The 20,874-nt window shown below is 37.7% G+C and overlaps 1 protein-coding gene and 1 pseudogene across 5 annotated transcripts in view; both read right to left on the bottom strand.

Moving 5' to 3' along the window:
* The window catches only part of LOC114050146 (serologically defined colon cancer antigen 8 homolog), a 268,476-nt gene that overhangs the window by 63,598 nt on the left and 184,004 nt on the right, over positions 1 to 20,874 (bottom strand). Inside the window, exon 17 of one of the 5 annotated variants that reach the window (XM_027871749.1) lies at positions 3,052 to 3,107. The exons of the other annotated variants lie outside the window; for them this stretch is intronic. Within the exon in view, the coding sequence (XP_027727550.1) occupies positions 3,080 to 3,107 (28 nt within the window). The 3' untranslated portion in view covers positions 3,052 to 3,079. Of the gene's footprint in view, positions 1 to 3,051; positions 3,108 to 20,874 lie in introns of those variants that run through there. 5 annotated transcript variants of the gene reach the window in all.
* Positions 819 to 1,226, bottom strand: LOC114050148 (annotated as a pseudogene).

Genomic DNA, 20,874 nt, shown 5'->3' with positions numbered 1-20,874 from the left:
GTGTCTACTTGAGAAACAGTGCTGACAACTGCTGTATAAAAGCGTTTGTAAGGTGCTTTCCATGAGGAAGAGCTACAAAGTAAATGATAAAACACTTGCTAGAAACCAAGATGCATGACAAAAAGAGAATGTACAGTTTCGTCAATTAATCTAAGAACAATGGGAGATATTGCATATGAGCATGGTGTTATGGGAAGCAAACTAGAGAAGTGAGAATATATAGGTAATAACCACATGACATAGGCCAGGTCACATTATTACCCTCAGCCTCAGTTCCTCATCTGCAAAATGAGGGGTTAGATATAGTTATCCTATCCTCTACTCAACAAAGGACCCAATGGAACAATGTATGTGAAAAGCACTATACAAATATAACAAACAAAATGATCTTTAAAAACAATCCTATGTCGCCCTTAACACAAGTCTGTGCCAAGAGGCATCTAATTTGTACTTTTTAAATCAGTCAAAATCTCTGATCAGTCATAGGATAAAAGATTGTTCCTATATTTAAGAGACAAACAAACAAACAATGCTCAGAAACACCTCTCTTCACTGGTATATTACAGTGATGCATAGGTTTGAGAAATAGTGGCTTACACATAACAAATAGATGCTAAAATTTTATGGTTGTGGTTGAATTGAATTGTTGAATGGATAAAAAAAGTTCAAAAGCACTCAATTTTTCATTTGGTTTTTTTTTTTTGTCCAAAGAGAAAAAAATACACTGCTTAATGGACATGGTCTAGGTATAGACTAAACTCATCTCTGGCTCCTCAATTGTTTACAGTAGTGTAAAACTCCAACTTAGGCATCTCCTTCCGGGATCAGTCATTTATCAAAGCCAGAATCATACTATAAAGGTACATGAAGAAACAAAGCAAATGAAAACCAAGGTTGACCATGGCTTCCTTCATGTGTGACTTCAACTGCCCTCGGTTGTGTTTCTCTGTAGGATGAAACACTCCCATGTTCCCACTTGGCACCATAATGAACCGATATATATTCCGGGTAGCCACAGGCAAGTTGAGGAGAAAGATGAACCAGTGCAATGAAATAAGCATTAATACGGTAATAATAGTGTGGTCAATCAATTCTGGGACCACCCACTTGTTTAATTTTGAGCAACAAGACCTAGCATTGATGTAGTTACATTCTAAATCAAATAATGTGATGATAAAATAGACAGAAAGGGAGATGAGCAAGAAGACAAAAACCACCGTCTCCATCCTCCATCCTTCAGTACCACCAGTTCCGCGAAAACTGCACCCTTGTTTCTTTGTGTACGTTTAGAAAGAAATCTCCTAATGGTATCTCCTGATTTTGTTGTTAATATCCTGGGTTGCTGTTTCGTTTCTCTTTCTTGTTGATCTGCTGCCTGAGGTGTTAGAAAAGCAAATAACTTCTTCTGGTCTGGTTTTCTTTCTAGGAATGTTTTGAATGTCTCTTTTTTTATTCAAAATCCATATTTTTATTATTAACGGTTAAGCTCAGGTTTGCAGAGTAGGCTACCTAGGTTGTAATCTTGAGTTGCTTTGCTCTTTGGACCACATTATTCTATTCCTTCCTATGGTTTCTGGTGGTTTGAGGAACAGTCTTGTGTTATTCAAATTTCCTTCCTTTTATATTTGAAGGTCTTTCTCTTGGTTGCTTGTAGAATTTGGTGTTTGTTAGTGGAATTGTTAAATTTAACCACTAGGTAGGTGGAGTTTGCAGCATAGGCTTTTGTTTTGGTTTGTTTTTTCTAGAGGTGATCTGTGGATTCTTTTGATTAGCACTTTATTTTCTGTCTTCAGAAATACTGGAAAGTTTTCTTGTATTATTTAGTGCATTATGGTGTTCAGGTTGACTTGTCTTCTTTTGGAAGACCTATAACCCATAAATTATTTTTATACATTCTGTTTTCAAGATATGTTTTGTTTGTATGCACTTTTCTTCTTCCAGATTGTCTTTTGCTTCTGTGTATTTGTATCCCCATTTAATTATTCTTTTTTGTTTCTTTGGTGAGAGTGGCCACCATGGATTCAAATTTTTCTATTCTGCTAATTATTTCTGCTGTGATTTGCCAGAAATTCTGCTTTATTCCTATTCTTCTTTTAAACTATTCAGGAATATCCTGCTGTGGTTCCACATTCTCTCGGGAATCCACAGGGTCCTATCCTCATCAGGTGTTGAATCTTTTTTTTTTTTTTTTTCCACAATAGTCACTAATAGAAGTCTGGATTCTTTTACCGGATCTGGGGGCATATATCTTCCCTGTTGGTTGATCTGCTTATACTCATGGGTTTTAACCTTTTTTCATTATTGTAGGGCAATTCATGGTACATAACTTCAATCTCACCCTTAAGTGACTTCTTGGTTGGTGAGAGGTGAGAAGGAAGGCCAGAACTAGCTCCAGCTGGATGCTCTTTGACTCAGGCTTACATGCATGTGTCCTGTCCCAGTTCTCTCTCTTCCTCAGTTCTCTGGCTGAGCTCTATGAGGACAAAGAGCACTGCAGACAGGGCTGTCACAGAAAGAGCAATCTTCTTCCTTGTGGATTCCTAGGCACACAGAGGAAGGCAGGTGGGGTAGGGGTGGTGAGGGGAAGGGAGTCAATCTGCTGAAAACTGGCTTGGGTAGCCCTGCTGCCAGAGCTTAGTGGGTTGTGGAGGAGGGCATCCTGTGTGAGATGGTTGGGCATTAGGAATTATTAGCCTTCTCTGTTGCGGATTCATTTAATTGTTACCTCATTTGGGTCCTTGGTGTTTTAGACCATGGAGACAGTAAACAAGTAATTATTAAACACTTACTATGTGCCAGGCATTGTGCTAAGTGATGAGAATATACATATATAAGCGAAAAGAAACACATTCTCTGTCTACAAAGAGCTTATATTCTAATCAGGAAAGACAACAGAGAAAAAGAAGATGAAGGTACTCAGCATGGAGACACGATGGAGAAGTCTGGAAGAGAGCAGAAATGAAGAAATGGCTGCCCAGGACTCCCTCCTTAAATGGAAGTTTTGGGAGAAGACATCTAATCAGACAAGAGAATCCACAGGCAGAAGTTCGAGGTTTGAGTTCCAGGGCTAAAGTGATCTTCAGGGATGAAAAGTTGCTGGGTGGTTCCTAGTGAAGGAGGATCAGAGAAAATGTCTAGTCCTCCATCTTGTCAGTCACATCATCAGAGAACTTATTAATCCATTGAGCACCACAGTATGTGCTATTTTTCATCTAACACCACACCACCTAATTGCACAGAACTCTGTATTTCTTTTATGTGATTATCATATTCCAATTTATATTAACCATAGGTCTTGTCACCTCTGTTATCATGGACAGAGTGCTAGCCGTGGAGTCAAGAATCCCTGGGTTTAAATCCTGCCTCTGATGCTTCTTAGATGAGTGACCATGGCCAAGTCATTTAACCTTCTTCAGACTCAGTTTCTTCATCTCTAAGTTGGGGTAATATTATCCATAGTGCCTACCTCACAAGATCGTCATGAGGCTTAAATGAACTGATACAATAGATAGTGCAGTGGACAGAGTGCCAGGCCTGAAGTCTACTCATTTTCCTGAGTTCAAATCTGGCCTCAGATACTTACTAGCTGTGTGACCCTGGGCAAGTCACTTAACCAGGTTTGCCTCAGCCTCCTTATCTATAAAATGAGCTAGAGAAGGAAATGGAAAATCACTCTAGCATCTTTGCCAAGAATAGGGTCATTAAGAATCAGACACAACTGAACAAGAAGAACATGCAAAATGTGCTTCGCAAAATTGGAAGAGTTATAATTGTCAGTTGTCATTGTTATGGTGGTTATAATAAGTGGGGACTATATTTATACCTTTACTACTTTAAGTGCCTCACATAATGCTCTTACATAGGAGACACAATATGTGGTCACAGTAGACATGAATGTTTGTTTTGAATTGTTGAACTGAACAAAAGAAATTTTTCTACTACGGCAAAATATATGCCACTGGTCCATCCAATTCTTGGATATTTGCTGCAAGTTACAATAGCAATTTAAACAAATTTAAAACTATTTTAAACAAAATTTAAAACTCTTTATTAATTAGATGGGTTTTCAAGCAACTATATAACAATACAGGTGTACCTTGCTCAATGCCTGGGTTAATCAATTCAACTCCATACTTTCTTCTATATTTGAGTCCCATGCTCTCTTGTCTTATTACCACAAATCTTAGATTACCATCTACTATTTTAATTCCTATTTATATATTACTGAATGGAGCTATAGAAAAATCATAAAACCACGGTGACTGGGTCCACCACAAATCTGAATTACATAATCTTAATTGGGCTGTCAATGCAGGAAGGAAATCCTTTTATAGTTCCCTAATAGATGACTTCTTCTATTTACCACAATGGCTATTCCAAATCTTTTCATGTTTCTTCAAGGGTCCCTTAGCACACCTCCCCCTTCCCTCCTCCTCATCTCACATCACCCGGGAGTTTTCTGCTACTACCTCCTTCACACCACGAGATCACACTTCTCCTTACGAAGGCAAACTTCTCTATGTGCATCTCTGTACTCATCCTTTCCCACCTTCTCCATCAGACAGCTATCTCTATTGTTCCCCCTGCCATCTTTCATTTCTCCCTATTTACTAGTGCTTTTTTGCTGCCTACAAACATGCCCATGTGGCTCTATCCTTTAAAAAAAGACCTCACTGGATCCTACCAACATTCCCACCTATTGTCCTATATCTCTCCTCTTCTTCATTGCTAAACTCTTTGAAAAAGCCATCTGTAATAAGTATCAATGCCTTTTCTCCTTTTACTCTCTTCTAAACCTCTGCAATCTGGTTTCCTACCCCGTCATTCGGCTGAAACTGATCTCTTCAAAATCACCAGTTATCTCAATAGCCAAATCTGAAGGTTTTTCTCAGTCTTCTTCCTACATGACCTTTCTGCTATCTTTGACACTGTTGGTTACCTTCTTCCCCTGAACCTTGATTTCTCTCTTCCAATCCTCTTCTGACCAGTCTGACTACAACTTTTCAGTCCTCTTTGCTGTGTCTTCACCCAGGTCAGTCCACTAACTGCTGATGTTCCTCAAAGATCTGTCATGGACCTTCTTTTCTTTTCCCAAATACATTATTTTGCTTGATGATCTCATCAGCCCTCATAGGTTCAACTGTCGTCTCTAGAGAGTTGATTCCCAGATGAACATATCCAACCCTCCTAAGTGCCAGTCTCAGATTTCACCTTCTGCAAGAGGCCTTTCCTAGTCCAACTCCCAGGACCTTTGACTCCAAGTTTAGTCCCTTTTCCTTTTAACAACATATCCTGCCTGAAATGTTTAGTATAAACACAATTTTAATCATATAAACAGTTCTTTTGAATTCCTTTGAGAAATATCAAAATGAATTGTTTTGTAATGGGAAAATATTAAGATTTATCTGTTTTGTAAATCTGAATTTTAATATATTGGGTTTACTTAAAGTGAGATAAATCTGTTATATCTTTGCCTTTCTAACAAGATGGATGTGGTGGGGGGAAAAAAAACTTTAAATCAGAGCTTCTTACTCAATTACCTTCTCTCTGGTGACTCTATACGAGTGAATTTGGCTATATTCTGTGATTTGCACAATAATAATTGACCCATTTTCCCCCCATGCAATGGGGGAAATCTTAAGAGGTATATCCTAAAAAAAGTTTTTTTTCTAAGGTTTTTCCTTTTGGATCATGAAGAAAATATTAAAAATCTTGTCCTTTTTATTTAAACTTCTACTCTTTAAAAGGACATCCAAATTTTTCTTATCCTATGAATTCATAAACCTTTATTCATGATTTATTTACTTTGATGTAAACCCAAGATGTGATCTGCTTGTAGCTATTTAATGATGCGTATCTAGATTTGGTGACATAACATTTTCACCACAATAATTAAAATTCTACTTTAGTTATACACTTGGTGGACTAGGTTTAAGTTCTGGAAATAAGAGCTTTGAATTTCAGTCTTTGTAAAATGATTGCTTTGAGACTTCACCAAATTTGTGTGCGCTTAAGTTTTATAATCTTCCAAGGTAGAAAATAATCAGATTTATAAATTACAAACATTTGTAATGAGGAATATCTAATTTATGGATCTATATATTACAGAATAAATGACATTTTAAGAGAACTGGAAAAAACCACATATTCAATGGTGAAATGGGAAAGTTTAGCAGCACTTATCTGTCCTCATTTCCAATTTATCACATCATTTAAACTGGAAGATTTACAAGAGCATCAGGCAAAAAATCAAGATAGGTATAAATAAAAAGCACAACTAGAAGCAAATTTGTTTCTACTTGAAGTGTAAGAGTTTTGTCAAATGGGTTAGTAGTTAGATTTTACTACAAAACTGCGTTTATGTAAGGCCAGTAGAAAGATCCCAATTATTGTTAAATACCCAAAGTAGAAATCTGCTGTTAAATTGCTGTATAGTATCGGTCTCAGGATGGTGTTTGTAAAGATCTTATTTTACGGACTGAAATATCACAGGCTTACAGCAGAGAAAGCTGAGTTTTAAACACATGTACTTACCCATAAATATAGCATGAAGAAAATCAATGAAATGTAGTTTTTTTTTTTAAAGAGACTGAATGACCGATTTTGAGGGGTCTTGAGAGGGCAGAACTGTACATAAGAATTCTGCTTACAAATGGAAAAATTGACACAACATTAGGCATTTAAAAACCAATCAGAGGCAAAATTACATAACTTTACCAAAACTATAGTAAGTTTTTCTTTCAATCAAAATATTTATTTTTCTTAATAAATGTATAAAAAAAGATTAAAAATTTATATCTCATGATGACTAGGGCAGTGCTTAATGGGCACTTAACAAAAATTTATTGAATGAATAAATGGATATCTCTTTTTAAAAAACTTCATTAGACCCATATCTTTGATTTCAACCTTGGGTCTAGATTTAAATGATTTTTGGGGTGACTGGACCTGTGATTTCAACTTACGTAGGAAGCTCCAAGTAAGAAATTGCCTTTACTAAGGCAGATTAGTATCTACTCTGCAACTTACAGTCTTAGCTTCCTGGGCACTGAGGTGTTAATGAACTTGCCCAGGCAGGGTCACAAAACCAGAATGGGTCAGAGGGAATACCTGAATGTAGAACTTCCTGGCCCTAACGCCAACGCCTTATCCTCTAGGACATACCGCCTCTCACCTTTTAAACAATAATTTATTTAATGTCTACGGAACACATGATATTAAAAAAACAGAATTACCGTTTTAAAATTAAAGAAAATCATTGTGAATGACTGGAGTTTCATGAGTCATGCTCATCATGAAAAGTACAACTGACATTCAGGACTCCTAGCTTTCTGTTCCATTAGACCACTGAAGAAGGCCTATTCACTGGATAGAGCCCTGGGCCTTGAATCAGGGAGACCCGAGTTTAAATCCAATCTCAGACACTTGCTAGCTGTGTGACCCTATGTAAGTCACTTAACCTCTGTTTACTTCAGTTTCCTCAACGATAAAATGGGGATAGCAATGGCATCTACCTTATGGGGTTACAGTGAGGATCAAATGAGACATTTGTAAACAGCATTCATCATAGTACCTGGCACGCAGTAGGCACTATATAAATGCTTATTCCTTTCCTTTCCTACTTCTACCTCTGATTCGCTACATGGTCTTGAGACAAGGTCACCTAGTCAATCGTCGGTCTCTAGAATCATAAAATCAAAGAAAGAGAGGTGGAATAGCCTTAGAAATCATCGGATCCATCTAATTTATTTCAGAGATGAGCTCCCTCATCTACCCCCGGCATGCTGTTACCTCTGATCCTCTTCTCTCTTTGATTGTCCCCTTTATGAATTTTGGTCTGTTGGTGACCTTCCTACAGTCTGGCACCCAAAACTGAATGCAAAATTTTCAATATGGTGTTCTGTATTTAAGAAGGGCACTGACCAAATTACGTCCATCCAGAGGAGGGTGGTTAGGATGAAGATCCTGGAGATAACGTATGAGGATCAGAGAAGATTTATGGAAAGCTGACAGCAGAGCTGACTTCATGTATATGAAAAGCTTTCTTACAGGAGAGGGATTACACTTGTTCTGCTTGGCTCTAAGGGCAGAACCAGAAGCAATGAATTCAGTTTTATATAAGAAAAAAATATCCTATCAGAGCTGTCGAAATGTGAAATGAGCTACCTCGAGAGGCATTTGGCTACCCAGTCTGGGGCAATCTTCAAGCAGAGGCTGGAATACCACTTGTCAGGTAGGTATGTTTTATACCAAATCACTTCTGGGGTCCCTTTCAACTCTGAGTTTCCATGATACTGTGAACTAGAGAAGTGAAATCATTTTGCCCAAGATCATGAATGGGTTAGGATAATCAGAAAATGCTACTGAAATCCGAATATCACTATGATGTAGTAGAAAGAGTGATGGTGTTTGGCCCTGAAATCCCATTACTGGGTTTGTCACAGAAGGACATAAAGGATAGAGTTAAGGTCCTATGTATGACAAAATATTCCAAAAGCACTTTAAAGAGAATGCTTATAAATTGGAGAATGGTTGAGCAAATTCTAGGATATGAATGTGTAGGCATATTATTACACCATAAGCAATGTTGACTTAATAATTAAAAGAAATGTGAGAACACTTGTATAAAATGGTGCTGGGCAAAGTAAACAGAACTAGAAAAATATACACAATCAATGTCTACAATAATGTAAGTAAAAACAACGCAAGAAAGCAACTAAACTCAGAATAAATGCAATGACCAATGCTGTCTCCCCAGGTAATATGACTATGAATGCTCAAGGCCAGATGTACTGGCTGGTTGGCCCAGTGCTTAGAAGAGAGCTTGGCACAGAGATGCTAGCTGATTAATTGATTGTTTTTATTTATTAAAAGGTTCCTGGGTGGATGAAAAGGGTAGAAATGAAAATGATCATGCTATAAAATACACAGACATTTAAAGAATCTAAAGAAAAAAAAGTATTACTGTTATAAGAAGAAGACCTGAGCTCAGTATTTATTCTGATTCTTATTAGCTATGTGACTCCAGGCAAGCCACTCACACTGTGTGAGCCTTAGTTCCACTATCTTCATTCAAGATGGAGACAATAATGATTTGTGTTATCTATCGCATAGGGTTGTTATGAAAAGAATACTTAGCCTTAAGATGCTATATAAATATTAGTTTTCATTATTGTTTATCATAGCTATTATTATTATTATTAATAACCTCTTTCTGCCAGTTTTCTCAGAAGTTAGAGGAAGAAATGAGATAATCTGCTGTTTCAGACTTAATTTTGACCAACATTAAATAATAGATTCATGAAGTCAGGGAATTTTAGAAGAATATTATATCTTTGAATGTTTTAGTTATTAGGTTCTTTAATGATAAAAAAAAAGAATACTTGGCACAAACATATAGCCTGGACTTTAGGAAAGTCCATTTCAAAAGTTACAAAAGGCATAATCTCATGACCTAACATTCTAAATGGGAAATAGACTGCCACAAAAGAAATTTGGCAATTCAATCACAAATAATTCCTAGGGCAGCTAAGGTGGCGCAGTACAGAGATCCCCAGGCCTGGAGTCAGGAGGATCTTTTGGCCTCAGACATTCACTATGTGACCCTGGGCAAGTCACTTAACCCTATTTGCCTCAATTTCCTCACCTGTAAAATGAGCTAGAGAAGGAAACAGCAAACCACTCCACCACCTTTGCCAAGGAAACCCCAAATGGGGTCACAAATACTTGAACAATAACAACAATTCCATTGAGGAGGAAGACAGCAAGGTGCCTAAAGAAAACAATATGATTCCATAGGGAAGACATCAAAGGAATTTTCAGATCTGAAAAGAATGTATATATATATATTCTAAAAACATAGAAGATGGACCAAATAACCAAAGACAAATGCAAAACAATGGCATAAGACTTTGGGAAGACGGGCGGGGGGGGGGGAGGTGGAGCCAAGATGGCTGAGTGAAAGCAATGACTTGCTTGAGGTCTCTTCTAAAGCCCTCCAAATACCTGTAAAAATGGCTCTAAACAAATTCTAGAGCAGCAGAACCCACAAAAAGACAGCGTGAAACAAATTTCCAGTCCAAGACAACCTGAAAGGGTGATTGGAAAGGCCTACTGTGTGAGATTGGGAGAAGAGTGAAGTTCAGCGTGGGTGCACAGGCAAAAGACCAGGTCTCAGCAAACCTAGAGCAGGCCTCAGAGGACTGAATCTCAGGCAGCTGTGGCAGTTTCCAGACTTCTCAACCCACAAATGCCAAAGACAACTTAGAAGGTTGGTAGGATAAGTCTGTGACCACAGTGAGAGAGAAGCTCGGTCCCAGCCCCAGTCCTGGGGCAGCCCCGGGGTCGGGGGGAAGGTTGGGGGGTGGCTACTTCTAGAGCTCAGCCCACAGACTGAGGGGGAACCAAGTGGCTGATCAGAGGGGGATTGCAGGGATCTCTTTGCTGGTGCTGAGGCAGGATTCTCTTGCTTTGCCCGTGCTTAGATCTGGGTCACAATTCTGGGTGGCGGTCCTGGGGCAAGCAGGAGTGTTGGCATGGTGGAACTTGTAGTGGCAGTGGAGAGGGAATCCTCCTCACAGTTCCAAGGTAGAAAAGAGTGCTTGTGGTCACTCATAGACCAGAGCACAGGTCAGGAAAGGAGTAAACACTTTGTTGATCATATCAAATGTTAGCTTTTAGTATCACAGAAGAAATCATTATTGGTGAGATGCTACAGCCTACCTATGCCTACCACATACATAGCTTTGATTTGGACAGTATAATGTTTGATGGTTTGTGGACATATTATAGCAAGCATCACTGGAATAATGTATCTGTTAAAATTGTATTTTTCAGTTGGGATGTCAGTATTGTGGAATCACTGAAAGTGATGCATGATTTCCCAACTGCAATTTAGCTGGCTCTCTTCCTTAGATTCAAATCTGTGGTCTATCTGCATATTTTCCATTTGTACTGACAACGTAAGATATATGTAGCAACACATTAACTTATTGGGTTACCCACCAAATTGTATTTTACAGTCTATATGACAAGTATTCATTATCCAGGTGGGGAATACATAGACCTGTACTCTGCCTTAGTAAGACCACATCTATAGTATCATGTTCATTTCTAAGGATCATATAGGATCCTTATCCTCTATAGTATTGTGTTCATTTCTAAGGATCATATTTAGAGGCTGCTAGGTTGCACAGTGTATAGAGTGCTGGGCCTGGAGTTAGGAAGAACTGCTTTCAAATCTGGCCTCAGACACTTACTGTGACCTTGGGCAATTCATTCAACCATGGTTTGCCTCAGTTTCTTCAACTATAAAATGAGGATAATGATAGCACCTACTTCTCAGGGTTGTTCTGAGCATCAAATGAGATAATGTATATAAAGCCTATAACACAGTGCCTGGCACATAGAAGGCATTATATAAATGCTGGCTATTATTAATATTATCATCATTATTATTAAACTATTACATTTGAAAAGGTGGACTTAGTTTGAGGTCAGTAAAAAGCCTTTGTAATTTCCCTAGAGCCAAACAAACCGCTTTACTCTTCATTTTCAGCTCTGAGTTCAACTCCTTTGTTCATCTCTACTGTCCTCAGATATATATATCACTAGACAAGCTCAGTCTATAGGGTATCCACCACTGCTGTGAAAAGTGTATGATCTACTTCTAAGTTTTTTATGGTATGATCTTCAATATTCAGGGAATGTATTCATCTTGAATTTATTGTAACGCACGGTATAAAATGTTGATCTAAACCTAATTTCTGCCATCCCTCTGGACCCTTCCTCCTCCCTCACGGCCATTACCCTAACAGTTTCCAAGGCTTATTGACTCTATCTCCATAATACCTCTCACAGCAATACCCTCCTTTCACTCACACGGTCAACCTCCTCACTCAGGCCTACATCACCTCTTACCTGGACTATTCTCATAGCCTCCTAATTGGTTTCTCTCCTTCAGGTCTTTCCCCTCTTGTGGTATTCCTAAAGCCAAGGCTAACAATATCACTCTCCTACTCAAGAAGCAACCGTGGATCCCACTGGCCTCTAGGATAAAAATACAAAATCATTCTGTTTGGTATTTCAAGTTCTTCACAATCTGGGTGCAGCCTGCATTTCCAGGCTTATAGTACTGCACTCTTCTTTACCCCCTCTGTACTTCAGTCAAACACATCTCCCTTGCTGTTTCCCCATACTCATTTGTAACTTTTAACAGAGTATCTGTCCCCATAGGCCGAGAATGCCCTCCTCCTTTCTCACTTCTTCCTCAGAATCCTTTGCTCAGGTCAGGTGCTACTTCCTGCAGGAGGCCTATCTTGATCATTTCTCTGGCTAATGCCCTTTGTCCAAGAAATTATAATTTTTTTTACTCTATGCATTTAGTATTCATGTTCTTTTGTTTGCCCCCAAGAGAAAGTAAGCTCTTCAAAGGTAGGATTTTTGTTTTTGTCTTTGTAACTACCAAAATGCCAGGCACATGGTAGGTGCATAATAAATGCTTGTTGAATGCATGAATGAAAGAAATTTTGTTTGCTTCCAGTTTTTTTCAATTACACATAATGTTGCTATGAAAATCTTGAAACACAATTCTTTTTCTGTTTGATAACAATGTAATTATTGTTACAGAGTGCATGATTATTTTTATAGTTTTCACTATGCTTCCCCAAAAAATATTGTATAAGTTTGAAATTCCAACAGCAATGACTGTCAGAGTATTTGTTTCTGTACACCAGGGGTGGGGAACCTGGCTACACCTGGCCAGCACTGAGGGTAATGGGACAGGGAGTTAGGAGATATGGCTGTTGGTATCTATCCAAGCATATTTGATGAACGTAAAAAGTAGCAACTTTCTTTTCTGGGCTATCTTGGGAGGAGGGATAGAACACACCTAGGTATATACACTGGAAAACACCTTGATGGTCTGGAAGAATTAAGGGCATATAAGGCCAAAAAGATAAGAAAACAAAGGAGGTACAGAATCATTCAAAGACAAGCCTACTATCTGTGATTTCTCATCAATCTTTATTCCAAATTGAACTGTCCCCACCTTTTATTTTACAGCATTTTCAGTTCAAGCCTTCCCACTGGCCGTTAAATCTGTGTTCTTAATTTTAATGTAATCATGCAGTCTTAATTATGTCTTTCTTTTAAGAATTAGAAGGGAACCCAGAGGTCATTAAGTCCAATATGCTCATTTTACAGTTGAGACTCAGAAAGGTTAAGGGCCTTTCTTACGGTCTCACAGCCAGTGAGCACCAGAAGAAGGATCTGCACAGAGACCCTCCAGATTCCAAGCCTAGCACCGCACTCTAATCATTACAAAATTCTGCTTCACATGATAGTATTCGTGCTCTAGGAACAGCACCTCTCCCAACCCCAAAACACTTCTTGATTTGTTTTTCTTGTGGCATGTACTGCCCCTCTTGCCAGAAAAGGAAATCAGAGACAAATGGGGTGGTAATGAGCCATGGATGCCTCCCTAGCAGAGTACCCCAAAACTTCAGATGGTTGCAGGTGCATCTCTCAGATGAAAGTCTGAACTAGAATGGGCCAGGGAACCCAACAGCTACTCCATGTCTACCCTTGGCCTGGGCTAGTTCTTGATCCACAATGTCTGCAAGTAGATTGATCAGTTCCTGGGTCTGGACAGGAGTTAGATATCACTAAAAAGGTGTTGGCTTGGTCTTGGTACCCTCACTCAGAGGGAATTTATATTTCTGTGTGGGACAAGGGAAGCATAATCAAAAAACCTATCCAACCATTCATCCATTACCCATCCACTTTCCACCCACCCACCCATTCACTTATTCATCAATTCATCCATCCATCTGAAGGTTCTAGGCAGAAAGCATGTCATTACCCTCTCTTACATTTAGGTAGCTAAAACCCCAATCACTTAATCTTAAAACAATCCTGACAGGCCTTGAGAGAGTTGGTATAAGATTGAAAAGAATGATTCAGGATATGCAGTAGTTTGGTAGTACTAAATGATTCATAGACATGTAATGACTAATAATTCTACTGTGACATGAAAGACACTATCCTTTTTTGTGACGAAGACACTGGGCAAAAAAAGAGCAAAACTATTTGCCTAATGAAACAGAGAAAGCTTGAGTTGAGTTGGGAAGTGGGAAGAGGTGGTAAAAAAAAGGGTGACATAAAGCCATGGAATGATATTCTCCACGTCAGTAAAGAATGTTACATTGGATTAGATCCATGAACAATTTTCTGTTTTGTTCCCCAAAGTGGCCTTCAGGGATTGTTCACAGCCTTTCATGACATCATCTTCATAGGTTAGGAGACATCCACAAATCTCTTTAATAACCAGTTATAATCCATTAATTTATCTAAATCCTATTTTGAGCCTGTTTGGTTTTTCCACCAGCATGAGGTCTCACAGCAACAGGTCCCCCTGTGACTTTGTGCAGGCAAACAGATAACTGGTTCCCCACTGGTAGTCAGGGACATTGTGCTCCAGACCAGGTCCAGCTGTGCAGCATGTCACATTGTAGCCTGTGTCAAAGTGACTTATACATAGTAGACAAATAAATAAAGGAATTCAACTAAGGTTGTTTTATGGGCTTTATCTATGGATTATGATGGATTGAATTCTCTAGGGTGAACAATGGCTTCCCTTAGCTCTCTAGGAAGGATGTTCTGATGTTGATTGGGAAATGGTGTTACCGATGTAATTGTCAGATGGAGGCTGGACTAGGATTTGACCCTTTGTTGTATCTTATAAGAACTATGCTGAAAGGCCCTCTGTAGATTTAAGTGGGGAAACTGGTCCTTGGGATTTCGGACTTTTGCCATTACTTCAGGCTGACTTGTCTGATTTTTTAATTTCCTCTGAAAGTAATGTAATTTTTATCTGTCTCAGTCCCAGCTGAGTTCCCATTTTGACCAGGTCTTGTTGCTAGGACACTTCTCCTTCTCCCTGCCTTCCTTTCCCTGTTTGGTTGGTTCTTAGGAGTCTTGTTATCTGGAAAGAACTTTACAAAGTATAAGCCATGATATAAATGTGAATTATCAATCAGCATAAAACAAACACTGGACTGTGAATCAGGAGACCCAAGTATGGCTCCACCTACCACTACATTGCTGTATAATAGGAAGCAAGTCATTTAACATCCATTTTTTAAATGGAGGGGGTTGGGCTACTGGATATTTAAGGGCCTTTTACAGTTTCCAAATATAGCCGGAAAGACAAGGTTATTTAGTATTCTTTTCAAACATTTATTTCATTTTAAGACATGACAAAAGAATAAAACGTTTAAGATAAACATTTTCATTATAACTGTTATTAAATAACCATATGTTCTTAAGAAAAATAAATCTATAAGGCTATTTCAAAATTGAAAAAAAGAGCTGAAGTCAACCCATTTCCCAATTTTCTGTAGTTAACACCTAAAGTTTGGCTGAAATATCCATGTTCAAGACAAAGATGTCATTTTGAACTAACGCATTTTAAGGTCTTACTGATTTACTTTTTACAAATGGATTACAAGCTATAGAAAGCAATAGTTCTGAGAATGATAACATATAATGCCAAAAAAGTCTAAGTGATTTCTAGGTGAAAGCTTCATTTGTTTTGAACAATTCTTTTTTTTCCAAAGGGAGCATATGCAAGGAGAAAATAAACCTAAAGAAACAGAAATAGCTTTGTGCTTAGAAGCAAATGGGCAGCAGAAAAAAATTACAATCAAAATAACAAGTCTTTCTGGGAAAGGTATTTTCTTGAGCAAATGTGTTTCCAAATCATCAGAAAATTATTAGTGACATCTTGCTTTAAATGATGCATGACTTGTATAATTCTTTTCATTTTAATCATGAATTAGAAAGATTTCTAAAATGCCCATTATGCTACAAAAATATGCAAACTAGATTCATGTACAAAAGCAAGAGGCTCAAATAAGAATATACATTAGCTTTCCAAACAGCCATTTGCCATTTAATTTAGTATGACAGTGGGAAAATATAACATAAGTGTAATATTCAGTTTATATCCTGTCTTGGATTATATATCATCTTCAGGTTTGTTTTATGATTCAACTATTCCAAGAGGCTGAAAATATGTCATTAAAATTAATGTGTTATCCTACACAAACTACAAATATTTAAAAATGAGGATATAAATAAAAAATAATAAAAATAGCAAGCCAACTAATACTGAAGAGGGAGGGAGGAATGGAGGAGGGAGAGAGAGAAGGAAAGGAGAAGACAGGAGGGAGGGAAAAAAGGGAGAGAGAGGGAGAGAGAGAAAAGGAGAGGGAGGGAGAGAGAGAGAGGGAGAGAGAGAGTTCAAACATCCGGTTTCTATTCTAGACCATGTATGGAAACAGACAGACACAATAAACAGAAGCCAAATATGAGCTCAAGCTTTGACAGGATTTGTTTTCTATGTATCCATTATTTTACTCCATGTTGCCTAATAATATTTCCTCTAGTATGCTATATTTTCCAAATAACATCACAAAATCAAAACTACACACAAATGATAGCATGAAAATGCTGAATTCTGGGTCTGCTGACATCTGCTATGGGGCTTTTCTGCAATGTAAGGCATTGTTGAGATGAAGATTTCCCATCGCAATATTCCATTTTCAAAGCCACACAATTGGGAGGACCATCCTCCTCTATCATCCCCCATACCCTCAACCTCTTTCCCCAACCATGACCTCATATGAGAATCCTTTTTTTTCCTTGAAAGCAGTATAAAATCCCAGTCTGAACACTACATTTTTAGTCTGTTTCAAAATAGCAATAATGAACTAGGACTGCCTCAATTTTCCAGCAGCAGAGGTGCCAAACACATCCCACAGTCCTACATAGATGCTTTTTTTGAGCTTGCTTTTGTTATAAAAATCAGGATATATAAGATAGAATGGCACCGCACCTGCCTTACTCTATTTCACCCTCTTTCTGTGTAAATGGGAAACTGAGTGAAAGTCATATTTTTATCAAATATATAGTTATAGTGACATGGCTGCCTCTACAACAAATTAAAACACAATGGAGCCACTCCATGCCAAAGATAATAAGGGAACTATTTTCAAAATAGGCAAGATTTGTTTAACACAGGCTATAAAGACACCTCTTTGCATTAGAACGAGAGTCCTTCTTTATCGCATACTGATTATTTTCTATAGAATTTAAATTGTACATAAAATTATAATTGTGTCTAGCTTAATGCAAATTGATTGTCCCAATTATTGAGAAAGGATCTGAATTTTAATGGTCTATTTTGCTGGACACATGCCAGGCAAATCAGCAAAAACTAAGTATCTCTAACTGTGGAGGTACAAGGGAAGCAGTTATACAGAGAAGGAAGAGTAGTTTGTTTGCCTGCTTTTTTTAAATGAGCAAGCTTTTCTCAGGGATGAGAAAATCAACCTAACTTCCTCTGATAAAAGATTCTTTGACACAGCTACTTTGCGGTAATTTAATTTCACTTTGAAAGACAGCTAAATTCTGACATCGGGAGAACAGGCTTTTGTAGAAGTACCTTCTCATTTGCAAAGCCAAACATTCTTTCTATCTACAGACCACATTAGCCACGAAAAATTTGACCTCTCCCCTGAAGGTAGAATCCATATAAAATGCAGCACATATTGTATTATACAGATGTGGAAGAGGCAGGGTTGTTAACTGAGTTTCACTGGAGGGTGTGCGGCGTAGACCACCCCAGGTGCTGGCTGCAGACACAGCCGAGCCTCTTGGCTCAGAGTTCAAGCTCAACATATCTCATTTTTATAAATTCAATGTCTACAAAGGAAAATAAATCTCCTTCTTATTTATAGTAACAGGAAAGAGCAGACCTCTGTCGTCTTATTACCCAGATGGTTCTAACATTTTTTATAGTTAAATTACAACCACTGATGCCCTAGGGATAGATACATCTGCCCCAAATCCTCTGGGATCCTCTCAATCTTAGTTACCAGAACCTTTGATGACATAAGTTTAAAAATCACCTCTGCTAAGTGATGTACTAAATTCTTTAGTTCATATATATTTACAACAAAGCTACAGCACAATTGGTCATTTTTAGGGGATTACAGAAGCTCTCATCAAAGTGACATATTTTAGTAACTGAAAAGAAATGTATTTAATAATACTTCAACATTAAAAATGACCCCTCTCTCCTAGAAAAGCATAGTAGAGATTATCAGTTCAGATTCAGGGGAGTGAATTGAAATTTCTGTTGCTTGTTTTTCCTGAATTAAGTTCTCAAGATCCTAAAGGGCTAAGCCAAATATTGAACAGTTTTATAAAAGTGTAAAACAGTGAGCTAGCACTGAGGATCATGAAAGCAATGAGAAAGTATGAGGCTTAGACCTGGAAATATAACCAATGAACATACTTGGTTTAGGAGTTTTGCTTTCTGCATTTCCTCTTTCTGTGACACTGTTTTTTGCTGAACCTTTTATTTGCTGAACCCTTAATAAGGGTTCATAAGCTGGTAGTTAAGGAAGTTTTCTAACATGCTTGTCCAGACTAATTTAACATTAGCTCATAGAATTTTTTGGTAATTTTCTTTTCACTTCTATTCTTTATGAAGAACAGAAAAGTCTACTCACAGCTTTTTGATAATCAAAGTAAAATTTAGCTCTAAACTCATTTTTTTCTAAATAGGTTATGAGGATTGTTCCCCCATCTTCAGGTACCAGAAACAACAGAGAAAGCCATAAAAATCATCACAACTTAATAATATGAGAAATCATTTAATAATATCATTATTACATACCCAAATCTATACCATGGTTATTACAGTGTGTTTATGGGAACAGAAACTGCTACAAAATGACATATTTTAGGTACTAACAGCTCATGTTTTTAATGAGGTTTTAATTTTGAAAATTTCCATTTCTTCCCTTGGAAAGCTGGGAGCAGTAAGAGATCAGACGATGTGAAAATAGAGAAGGGAAAGGCACAAAGAAGGTGAAGATAAATCTGCAGAACAGCATAATAATACAACATAAATTGTACATTTGGCATCTAAATACTAGCTAATCCAATGCTCTGCCCCCACAATTTGCAAAGGAAAGGCTGGTTGAGTTCCATTTAAGCAGCAAGTGTCAGTAATATATCATCTAGATGGATACCTACTTTATTTTAATGTCACATTTGGCTAGCAAATAAGCATTACAATTTACATTTGCTAGAAAAGAGTAACTCAAATGCCACTTCAATGCTTTCTTTTATAAGAGATGCCTTTAAAAATACCCTTTTCTAATCAAACTTGTACATTTTCCTTCTGCAATAAGAAAAGCAAACAACTCTCCATTCTCATCTGCACAAATACTGTTCTCTTCTAGGAAAATAGCTTTTAAAAAGGAAGCTAATCTCAAAAGAACTTTCTCGGGCCCATAAAGAGATGCTCACCTAAAACTGAAGTTAATCCATGCAAATCTCTGTCAGCATCATTTTGCACTATATGGTTAAGAAAAACAAGAAAGTCTAACCTTTTTTTTACCTCCTTTCTGTAAATGTGCATTCTACTAAACAAACAAAAACTGAATAAAGCATTTGTGCTGGGTTTTTTTCTTCCCAAAGTAGCTAGATGTCAATCAGTCTGTTCAAAATTCCTTTCTTACAATCTACACACAAAAAAACAAAAAAACAAACAAACTCTTGTAATAGTCCACAGTATACCCCTACTACCTCCTAATGCAATAGGTGTTCTGTAAGCTTGATTTGGGAATTTAAACCTTATGTGGACTATCAAAGTAGTGAAATAAATCCCACAATGTAATCTTTTCCAGAAAAAGCAACTAGCATATATCCAAGTCCAGATCCACTGGATTTTCTGGGCATTATTACTTCGAAGTTAGTAATTCTCTCTTTTAATTGACCAAAATGCTTACTGACTGACAACTATACCTCTTTCCTCTATAAAGTGAAAAACAGATGCATGAGAATAATTAGCTTCAAATGTGCTATCTCTAGCCTCTGATCATAGCCTGGGACTGAAGATCTCTAAATCAATCAATCAATAAGCATTCATTAAGTACCTACCTGTGTTAGCCACTAGGTATAAAAAAGACTAAAAGAAGAAAAAATCCCTGTCCTGTGTATATTCTTTCATTATAACTCTCTCTGAAAGTGGAATTATTTCAATTTCACACACACACACACACAAAAACTATTAGGGGAAACTTTTAGGAGAAAAAGTCAAATATGGTATTATCTTTGAAATTAAAAAAAATTTAAATCTAGTATTTATGTACTTCATTAAGTAATAAAAATTATTTTAAAAAACCTCACAAACTAGCAAACTTCTCCCTGAAAATCCTGAAAAACCTAGAAGCCAACCAAAAGTAAAAAAATGTGGCAGCAACATGCCATGGTGGCATGAGCACTGGTATTGGAGTCAAGAAGCCTTGAATCTGTTTCTCTGCGACTTTGAACAATTAACTTAACCTGTACAAGTTTCAGTTTCCTCATCTTTAAAACGAGGGCAATGGCCCGGATGGCCTATGAAGTCGCTTTCAGAACAAAATCCTATGATCCCATGATTAGCTGGGAGAAGCAAGAGAATGCAGTTTGACTATTCCGTATGATATTCTCATCGATAAGTCAGGGAGAGAAGGAGAGAAGGCATGGAGAAAGAAGAAAGAAAGGAAAGAGGGAAGGAGGGAGGGAGGACTTGCTTAGCACCAGGCACTAAGCACCAGCTAAGTGCTGGGGATACAAATAGGAGTAAAAATAAAGACAACCTCTGCCCTCAAGCAGCTTACATTCTAACGGGGGGGGGGGGGGGACGACGACACAAAAAAAGAAGTTGAAAAGTTGGGGAAGGGGGAAATGAAAGTACCCAGAGCAGGGGAATGTTTTAAAGTCCAGAAAGTAACAGAAGCCAGGAGAGAATGAAGA

The sequence above is a fragment of the Vombatus ursinus genome, unplaced genomic scaffold (assembly GCF_900497805.2).
Source record: "Vombatus ursinus unplaced genomic scaffold, bare-nosed wombat genome assembly UNPS02014798.1, whole genome shotgun sequence".
Classification (NCBI taxonomy): domain Eukaryota; kingdom Metazoa; phylum Chordata; class Mammalia; order Diprotodontia; family Vombatidae; genus Vombatus; species Vombatus ursinus.
This window is presented reverse-complemented; position numbering and strand designations above follow the sequence as displayed.